The 9494-nt window shown below is 39.2% G+C and overlaps 2 protein-coding genes across 2 annotated transcripts; one reads left to right on the top strand and one right to left on the bottom strand.

Moving 5' to 3' along the window:
- Positions 1-1498: 1498 nt before the first annotated feature.
- Positions 1499-4639, top strand: LOC114753393 (heparan-alpha-glucosaminide N-acetyltransferase-like). The gene is made up of 13 exons (XM_028942081.1): positions 1499-1832; positions 1977-2114; positions 2318-2399; positions 2502-2578; positions 2669-2784; positions 2875-2983; positions 3079-3195; positions 3330-3421; positions 3545-3611; positions 3703-3784; positions 3881-3972; positions 4069-4212; positions 4313-4639. The coding sequence occupies exons 1-13, from the start codon at positions 1611-1613 to the stop codon at positions 4457-4459; spliced, it is 1485 nt and encodes a 494-aa protein (XP_028797914.1). The 5' UTR covers positions 1499-1610; the 3' UTR covers positions 4460-4639.
- Positions 4640-6366: 1727 nt separating this feature from the next.
- Positions 6367-9494, bottom strand: LOC114753392 (ACT domain-containing protein ACR10-like). Its single transcript, XM_028942080.1, has 6 exons — positions 9029-9494; positions 8539-8757; positions 8098-8203; positions 7297-7633; positions 6920-7204; positions 6367-6836 (listed from the first exon to the last, which is right to left on the bottom strand). The coding sequence occupies exons 1-6, from the start codon at positions 9180-9182 to the stop codon at positions 6699-6701; spliced, it is 1239 nt and encodes a 412-aa protein (XP_028797913.1). The 5' UTR covers positions 9183-9494; the 3' UTR covers positions 6367-6698.

Here is a 9494-nt window from a genome sequence, read left to right as displayed (position 1 = left end):
TGCCACCTTCCCATCTCCATTAGTTATGTTCCCCCCAGTTTCTTTCACCAGCCACGCCAACGATGAGGAGATCTCAAGCATCCTGCTACTTGAGGAATTAACACGAAAAACAGAGACATACTGGATCAAGTGGCGCTTTTAAGAAAAACTTAAATTCACTGCCTATCATGCGAACTAAGATAAAATTGAGGACTAAAATATTAATTCCTGTTAAATCACGGTAGGAACATGAATTAAATGTTAGCACTCACGTGACCTTGACAACACGTCAAAGTTTAGACCCTGCTCTGATATTAGTAATATCATATAATGTAAATTGACATAATTAAGATTAAGATATGTGGTGGAATCGCCGGCCACAGCATGAACAAGGAAGAATGCAGGAATCGACGGATTCCGTTCTGTTCCCGTCTGGGTAAATAAAAAGGCATCAATTAATGTATATGTTATATACTGATGATTGATATGTACTTTCAAGCATTATTCTTTTTTTCCCCCTATACATAGGCAATCCTTTAAATGTGAGCACCTCTTTGCTGTGCGATCTAACTATATAATTTATTTTCCAACCCAAAATTAAAATAAATTATAGGTTACGAAATGAGACCCACACTTGGACTATTAATTATTAGAAAACAGAGTCTGCGAAACTAGCCAGCGACAAGAAGAAACAACCCACGGGCTGGATTAGGCCTAGGGTGTGTTTGGGTGACGTCCCAAACCATGGTTTGGGGAATAATCTACCCAAACACCCTCTTCAAAAACCAAAACTATGGTTTTGGAAAAAGCAAAATTTTTTTGCTTTTGGAGAAAAAAGCGAGTATGAGGGCCTATATGATATGTATCTTGTTATTTTTTTTATAAACATATTTTTTATAAATATATTTAATCTTATATTTTATAAATATATATACACATTAATTATTTATTAATTATATTATTTTATGTATTATTAATTATGTTGGTAAAAAACATATTATTAACAATTTTATTCCTTCAAATTAAAATATATCATAAAATCTATTTTTTCTGTAATTATCATATTAACTGTGTCTTTTTTTTAGTAATTTGTATATATAAAAATGCTTCTGATAACAACTATCCAAACACTCTCACTTCTCAAAATCACTTTTTACAAAATCTATTCTTCACAGAATCTATTTTCCGCGGAATCTATTCTCCAGAATCACTTTTCCAAATCACGTTTTGGTTTCATCCAAACACACCCTTGTACGAAAAGTAAAACCCCACCAGCCTCTTATCTGTTTGTTTCTTTGCTTCTTTAACTTCAGAGCCTGAACCATGCTACTGCTGATCTCACGGTTTCACTTTATTCAATTCGATCATGGAGACCATGTTCCGGCTTTTAGTGTTCACGAGAGAAGCCTTTAATCTGCCTCTTTTCAATACGTGAGCACCGAAGTTTCTTTATAATTTTATACACACACATATATATATGGCCCACCTCATCTTTGCGAGCGCAAGCTAACTCGGCCGGCGTTGTCCTCTGTCTCTCTCTGTAATTCTCCGCAATTATTTATTGCCCCTGCACTCTCGACACCTTTTCGTTCTACCGAGAGAAGGGCTTCGACGCTGATATTGAAGAAGCCATGGATGTTGAAGCTAGGAGAATGGAGGAAGGGCGCCGGAATTCAGATCGGAACCATGATTTGAAGGACTCCATTGAAGATGAGCTTGAGCATCAGAAAGAAACAAGAGCACCACTGGTGGAGAGTGACACCGTTCAGCAAATAGAGCAGGAGCAGCCGCTTGCGAAGCAGAAACCCAAGAGGATTGCAACCTTGGACGCATTTAGAGGCCTCACCGTAGTGGTTAGTCTACATCCTGTCTAAATACATACACGCAGTCACGCACAGAGAAAACTTCATGGTGTATATTACTCCACTGCTGGCTTTAAAGTAAAACATGTGGGTTTTGATAATCCTGTTTGAGTGTGTGTGAATGTTTCGGTGCAGTTGATGATACTGGTGGACGATGCTGGTGGAGCTTATCCTCGAATCGATCACTCCCCATGGAATGGGTGTACATTGGCTGATTTTGTCATGCCTTTCTTTCTTTTCATTGTTGGGGTTGCCATAGCCCTTGCTCTCAAGGTACGCTCTCGTTTTCATTCCAACTTTCACAACTGTGCTCTTTCTTCTTTAAACCGTGTCAGCCTAAAATTATTTGCTTGAATCATAACTTGGCAATATAAGCAAGGCTAGTTGCCACTGCTCGATCATACATATACTGAGAACGAATAAATTCGTCCAGACATATATCAGTGATAAACACTGTGCTCTCACAATGATTGCAGAGAGTTCCCAAGATGAGGGATGCCGTAAAGAAGATAATACTTAGGACCTTGAAGCTTCTATTTTGGGGTATTCTTCTGCAAGGTAGTCAAAAGTCCTCAAATGTGATAAGCGCTAGCTATGATAAAAGAATATGCTCCATATATATTAAATACTACACTGATGTGTGTGTCTAAAATACTACAGGTGGATACTCTCATGCTCCCGATGATCTCTCCTACGGAGTCGACATGAAATTCATCCGGTGGTGCGGCATTCTCCAGGTTTGGAGATTATAAATTAAAAAAGAACAATATAATTCAGAGCCGTTCTAGTTTATAGTTTGTTGTATGGCCACTTTAATATGAGTGCAGAGAATAGCTCTCGTATACTGTGTCGTGGCCCTGATAGAGACATTCACCACCAAGCTTAGGCCAACCACCTTGAGCCCGGGACACCTCTCCATTTTTACCGCCTATCGATGGCAATGGTAAGAATTAAGATAGCAACATCACGATTCCATATTCACACCTTGTAGCTCTGAAATATACCCCGAATTTGACGGAAATGCATGGCATAGGATTGGGGGCTTTGTGGCATTCACCATTTACATGGTTACAACCTTCGCTCTCTATGTTCCAGATTGGAGTTTCGTCGATCATAGTCAAGACGAACCCAAGAAATATACGGTACACTTCCTCTCTCAGCAACACTCAATGCATGTATTTGCTTTGTTTTGTTTTGGCTATTGTTTTATTCTGTGATTATTTTCACAATTTATTAGGTGATTTGCGGGATGAGAGGACACTTGGGGCCTGCATGCAACGCCGTGGGATACGTGGATCGACAAGTTTGGGGGGTTAACCATCTCTATTCTCAGCCTGTTTGGACTCGGTTGAAGGTTAGATATGCCCAGAACCAACCCTGCCTTTTCCTATTCATCGACACTTGCATACCTAAACACACCTTTGTTTAATAAGCTCAGACTAGTGCTCTTTCAAGTCCTCTCCTAATTCTCTATTTTTATGTATCTAGGCGTGCACATTGAGCTCTCCTGCTCAAGGTCCTCTTCGTAAAGATGCTCCGGCTTGGTGTCATGCTCCCTTTGAACCCGAAGGATTGTTGAGGTTCTTTTATTTCTTTTGCCTTTCATTCCACAATCCAGAATGAGCTCTTATACGAAATTAGTCACGTTAGATGTTGTTAACCAATTAAACATGGATTGAATAATTGTTTTCCTTGTTATCTAGTTCTATATCAGCTATCCTCTCTGGTGCCATCGGGATCCATTATGGGCACGTCTTGATCCACTTTAAGGTTACAGACTTCTCCCCACTCACAGATAAATTATATCTTTTATTTACATGCAAGTTATTGAAGATACAAACGTGAACATTTATTTGGGCAGCGTCATTCGGAGAGGCTCAAGCAATGGGTCTCCTTGGCAATCGTGTTACTGGTGGTTGCCATAATACTTCATTTCACAGATGGTGAGTTTCTGAGACAATGACGTCTTAAAATAAACTACTGTATATGCCATTTCCCTCAAGATGAACCTTACAAACTTTGCCATGCATTGAATGCAGCTATCCCACTGAACAAGCAACTCTACAGCTTCAGCTACGTTTGCTTCACAGCTGGGGCAGCTGGAATTGTCTTCTCTGGCTTTTACCTGCTGGTAACTACCAAAAGCATCAGTTTTAATTTCTTTCTTCAAAAATTAACAAAACTTTGGACCTTATTATCACTCTGCTTCACTTTCCCTGATATACAGATCGATGTGTGGGGATTTCGGACACCATTCTTGTTCTTGGAATGGATAGGAATGAACGCAATGCTAGTATATGTGATGGCAGCTCAGGGAATCTTCGCCGCATTTGTGAATGGGTGGTATTATACAGATCCAAAACACTCGCTGGTAAGAGGCACAATCAGTATCCCTTGATTCATCGTAAAAGTTTCAATAACTTCCTAGTTGGAATGGAAGCTAATTAACCAGATTTGACGTGATGAAATAGGTACACTGGATTCAAAAGCACGTATTCGTGGATGTGTGGCGCTCAGAGAGGGTGGGAACCCTCTTGTATGTCATATTTGCAGAGATCACTTTCTGGGCTGTGGTCGCTGGAATCTGCCACAGATTAGGAATCTATTGGAAGCTGTAAGTCTAACACAGGATAGAATGCCTAGAACGTCTTCGATTTGTCCCAGGGAAATTTGTCCTTGCTTGTTATTGTACCATATTTCCATGTTATTCTAGCTTGGAGTTTCTGTCTCCATATCATGTAAATGTTTCCTTATGTTATAATATGAAAGAAAGCGAATCTAGATGGATCCCTGAAGTAGTCTTTCGGTGAAGAAGCTCCATACGCGGTGTGTTTTTGTGAAACATGTGAGGTGTTGGCATTATTTTTACAAATCAAGAAAAATAAATAAAAGAAATGTTCATTTGATACGCTTAAGAAAACTCCTCCAGGTATGAGCTTTAGGGATCCTCATTCAAAAGAATCACCCAATTCCTCAACACGTTTGCTTTCTTTTTTTTTGATAACAAACACGTTTGCTTTCTCAATGCATCAATAATATCTGTGTCAAATTGGTATAAAAATAATCAAAGAGTTGACTATTATTTCGACCTTTTAATTTATCCATTGTATTTTAATTAAGGTCGATGAATTTTTTTATTTTTGTTATATTACTCTTTAGTTTTATTTAACATTCTAAAATAGTTTCTTAAACCCTTTTCAACATTTCAAAGCTATTCTTTAACTTTTTTTTTCATATTCAAAAAATATATTGGACGAATATGATGAGAATAACAAAGACGAAACAAATTAAAAACGAAGAACCTAATTAGAAAAAAAAAAGATAAAATATAAGTTTTCTCATAAAATATATAATTCACAAGTCATATATAACGCTTCTTTTAGATTTCGTGTCTTGCTTATGGGATCACCAAGTTGAATTAAAAATCTAAAATAAATAAGGCAAGATTAAAAATGACAGATATTTCCCGTTTGGTTAAGTGTGAACCGAACCTACGAGGATTCAAAGCGAAGCTCATTTTTAAGTTTACATTTGTCACAAAAGGAAACAGCGCGGCAGAAAAATCCCAATTTGCTAACTGTAGATGGCTAACAGGAAAATGATTATTTATTCACTTGTAGTTTTCTAGTGACAGGTGGCAGGGTCCGCTTAAATCCAGACGTAAAAAATTACTCGACAATGTTTAAAATAAAATTGATTCCGGGTATAAAAAGACGAGGGAGGGAGAGAGAGAAAGAGCAAAAACGTTGTATCAACGGCACTATGTAAAATAAAACAACACTGTTTTTCGTCAAAAACACCCAGGAATCTTGTCCATGTCAAGCTTCATTGTTGATGCTGACAAACGGCCAGGAAAGACAGGCAAAATCTTTAAAAACGAGATCCTGACGGCAACGGCAGGAATTTTTGAGGTCACACCACCTAATGAGAGGCTTTTCCTTATTCTCAACAAATTCAACCCAAAACAAAAGAAACCTACAACGTGTAAATAGGAATTGCGCCCGGGAAAAGATCAGACAGCGAGTAAGACATCTATGTTTGGCGTTTTCCGAGCAGTTGATAACTCAACACGGGACGACTAGAAACTCACAATATCTGCAATCACAATCCATGACCAGTGAAGCGCGTCTCAAAAAAATATCTAAAGGCAAACACCTGGGGAGGATTATCGCAAGCAGGACATGTCACAACTATTCACAGAATTTAATTATAAGCCCAATCTCCTATTAAAATCTGATAATGAAAGCTTTGGAATCTTCTTGATTTTATATCCTCAACCCTAGTTTATGACACTGTTTCAATGAAACCAAGGACCACACGACAGCGGAGCTACCGAATCGTGGACAAATCTCTGAGTCAGTGGACAATGGATCTCTCTTCTCAATCACATGCAGGGGACGTCAGGAACAGCCGCAAATAAAGACCCAGTCCACGCAATGTAAATGCCATTAATGAAGATGCTGTAATAAGTGCCACTGGTTGCTCACAAATTAAGGCCCAGCTACCTAGTGCTTAGCAATTCCCATTCAACGAACGTGTCAATATGTAAGTAAATCATATTATAGACTAGAGGGAGAAAGAGATGAATACACATGTTATACCACATTACAATATTTCACTTCTCATTCATAATAAGCTTCTCGTACTCTGCCCTTTTTAACTGCTTCTGCCTACTCATCTCTGTACATTAGGTTAGAACTACAGCAGCTCTGAAAAAACTATCGAATACTAAAAATCATTTTCACCACATATACATGCCCAATTACATCTAACAATAGCTATGATAACAGTAACAGACCAAATTGCACTGTACATATAGAGGTCCCTCCGAAAGGGACAGTGTCGGCAACCATGGGTTCATTCCCAACCCATCAACATTTTCCAGACTCCTTCTTCAATCTTGTTCCTTGCAACACTCAATCCTTCACCTTCATCAAGCAAAACCTTATACACTTCCCACTCGCGGTCCCTAATCTCGTGTCTTCCAATTTCAGCCTGTTCAACATTAATCAATGTCATTCATTCTATGGAACCAATATGAACAATACAAAAAGGAGGCGCAATTTTTGAGTAAGTACCGAAAAGATGCAGATGCCCAGCTTCTTGAGAGCATGAGTAATGTCATAAAAAACAAGAGGTCTTCCTTTGCCGGACAACTCCACAGGGTTTGCCACCATCAGCTCCACATCAGGACCCCTACTTATTACTGCTACTCTGAGTGGACGAATCAGTTCCATCCTCAGGCGAGAGGATAACCACCTCTGCTTGTTAGGATCCACTATCTTTTTGCCATCTGCTTGCATTATGAACAAGTCTATGTCACATTTCCCTCTTGATTTTATTGAGAACCTCCCATAAGAAATCTGCCCCGCAATCACACCATTAGGTTTATTAATACATGCAAATGCAGAGAAGGCTAACATCATGTCTTCAGACTTGAGTTTAGTATGTTTACCTGAATGTTGTAGTCCTTGAGAGTTCTCATGATATCATAAAGAAGGCCTTTGTGATCTTGGCAAATGATTTGAACAAGCGTGTGAGAAGGGCTCAGCAGGTTGTCCATCGTGATAGAAACACTCTCGGATGTGAGAGTTGCACTTCGAACTGAATCAGACAATTCCTTGTCAAAATCATATTCTGTGATTTCAGTTGGAAGGAATGAAGATGTTTGAGAGCAAGTAGTGACTTCTGGGCCGACCAATTCAATGTCAATACTCACTACAACATCCTCCATAATAGCTTTCAACTGTTGAATTGTGTCTTCCCTCCTCGTTTTTGTATGCAAGAGCTCTCTGATATAGTAATAAGGCCACGTATACAACGTTAAAAAGCTATAGGAGATGGAGTTTTCAACCAATAAACATTTTGTACAGCAGCTAACTAGCTTCAAATTCTCCTAAATCGTATTCTATATCTTTCGAGGAAAACCATCAAATATTTAAAAGATGCCAGAAAAGTCTTAGTGCATTTCCTTGAACTGACACACAATTTTTCTACAGGCGTTAGAATGGGATCACTATGAGGACGACACAAGTCTGAAAAAAATCTGCACAAGATTGTTTCCATTTGAGTGTCTAAACTCAGCTAACACATCGGTCGTACTCAAGCTTCACTTTTTAATGCTATTTTCAAAACACTTCAATCCAGTATCAGTAAATCCACAATACAGAATCAGGCCGCCGAATCTAAACGACACTTTAATTATAATGAAGAAGCAACTGAAGGATAGCAAATGACAACATAAGGAGCTTCCAACCTGGTGTCAGTGATGTAAAACAGATCCATCACTTTTCCATCGGGTGTAGTAGATACCTTCACTTTCTTTATGGTAAGCTCTAGCTCGCATAGAACTTCTGTCACATCTGTCACAGTAATAAGGAAATTCAATCATTTGAGTGTAACAACCGTGTGACCAGACAATAATGATATGATGGAAATCGAATAATTCATCATCAACATATCTTGGACAGTTCTGCAGATTTAGGCTACACACACACACACACACATCCCTATCCCCTGAACAATACACAGTGAGGAGATAGGAAAACGTTCAGATTTGTCAAGAAGTAGGAAGAAAAGGAATGTTGTAATATCAAGACTGCTAAGAAGTAAGTCGTCTTGGACAGGTCAATAATAGTCACAATCAGCAGTATTGATAGTTAAGACTCGGATTCACAGAGAAAGTTTCTAAATTTACCATGTAAAAGCCCTTTACGATCAAAGCAGCAGAACTTTAATAGGAAGACGTCTGGAGGCTTGGGAGGTTGCAATTCAGAGCGGTAGTAAGAAATTCCAGAAGCAGAAGAACAGGATGGGCACGCAGCAATTAACCTGTTTAATAACAAATTCCACCTCGTTTCCGGCTTACCAGCCACCCAGAATACTATGTAGCACCATCTCCCATCGGTTGATACGTCTTCATTGCATCAAAATAAACAAAAGAGAATTAGTGAAGCTTCACAGAGTCAAAGCTCAAAAGAAACTGATTCTCTAATATACGTCAGTTTCATCAAGCAGGCCATAACCGTATGTCTCAAGTCTCAGATCCAGAGCAACAACCAAACAAAGAAGAAAAACTAGGGTACTTTTCAATTGTATTTTGAATGGAAGCGAAATCCATTATTTGCAGTAACTTGGTCGAGGAAAACAAAGTGTAAGGATCGATGAGAATATGAAAATTGGGTTACCTCCCCTGACAATGTTTAGTCCGAAGAAGAGTATGATGCGACACAAATCACAGCCCAAGCCAGTCTTGTCAGGACAATTCACAGTGATAACGGTCGGGTCACCTTCTTTCTCAGGTTCCGTGATAATCACTACGTCGTCATGCAATATGCCCATGGTATTGTTGGCCTGCAGCCACTTCTTCTTCTTCTTCTTCTGGGTAGGGTTGTAATGATATGGGAGGCGTATAAAATCTGGGAGGAATATCAGGTATTGGGCAAACGCGTGTTTTTTTTTTTCCTTCACTGTGTGACCACAGATAGAGGATGAGGGTAGAGACAGGGGAGAGGCAGAAGTTTATGTCTCGGTCGCTTAAGTTTGAGTGGTTGGTGACGGCGCCTTTGAATCCCCTGTCGATACTTTCGTCCTTCGCCCACTTGGATTTCCCATTTTATCAATCTCGTGTGCTTTTGACTGTTTCGGCACTTG

The sequence above is a fragment of the Neltuma alba genome, unplaced genomic scaffold (genome assembly GCF_004799145.2).
Source record: "Neltuma alba isolate B1F8T4 unplaced genomic scaffold, ASM479914v2 tig00007904_pilon, whole genome shotgun sequence".
Lineage (NCBI taxonomy): Eukaryota > Viridiplantae > Streptophyta > Magnoliopsida > Fabales > Fabaceae > Neltuma > Neltuma alba.
The sequence above is the reverse complement of the archived record's forward strand: the minus strand, read 5'-3'. Positions and strand labels throughout refer to the sequence as shown.

Excerpts from the sequence above, each read along its gene's own strand:
- LOC114753393 (XM_028942081.1), top strand. The coding sequence starts at position 1,611 with ATGGATGTTGAAGCTAGGAGAATGGAGGAAGGGCGCCGGAATTCAGAT. Across the intron at positions 2,400-2,501 it reads TTGGGGTATTCTTCTGCAAG|GTGGATACTCTCATGCTCCC; the intron begins GTAGTCAAAAGT and ends AAAATACTACAG. Across the intron at positions 3,785-3,880 it reads AATACTTCATTTCACAGATG|CTATCCCACTGAACAAGCAA; the intron begins GTGAGTTTCTGA and ends CATTGAATGCAG.
- LOC114753392 (XM_028942080.1), bottom strand. The coding sequence starts at position 9,182 with ATGGGCATATTGCATGACGACGTAGTGATTATCACGGAACCTGAGAAA. Across the intron at positions 7,634-8,097 it reads TTTTACATCACTGACACCAG|AGAGCTCTTGCATACAAAAA; the intron begins GTTGGAAGCTCC and ends TTACTATATCAG. Across the intron at positions 7,205-7,296 it reads TCAAGGACTACAACATTCAG|ATTTCTTATGGGAGGTTCTC; the intron begins GTAAACATACTA and ends ATTGCGGGGCAG.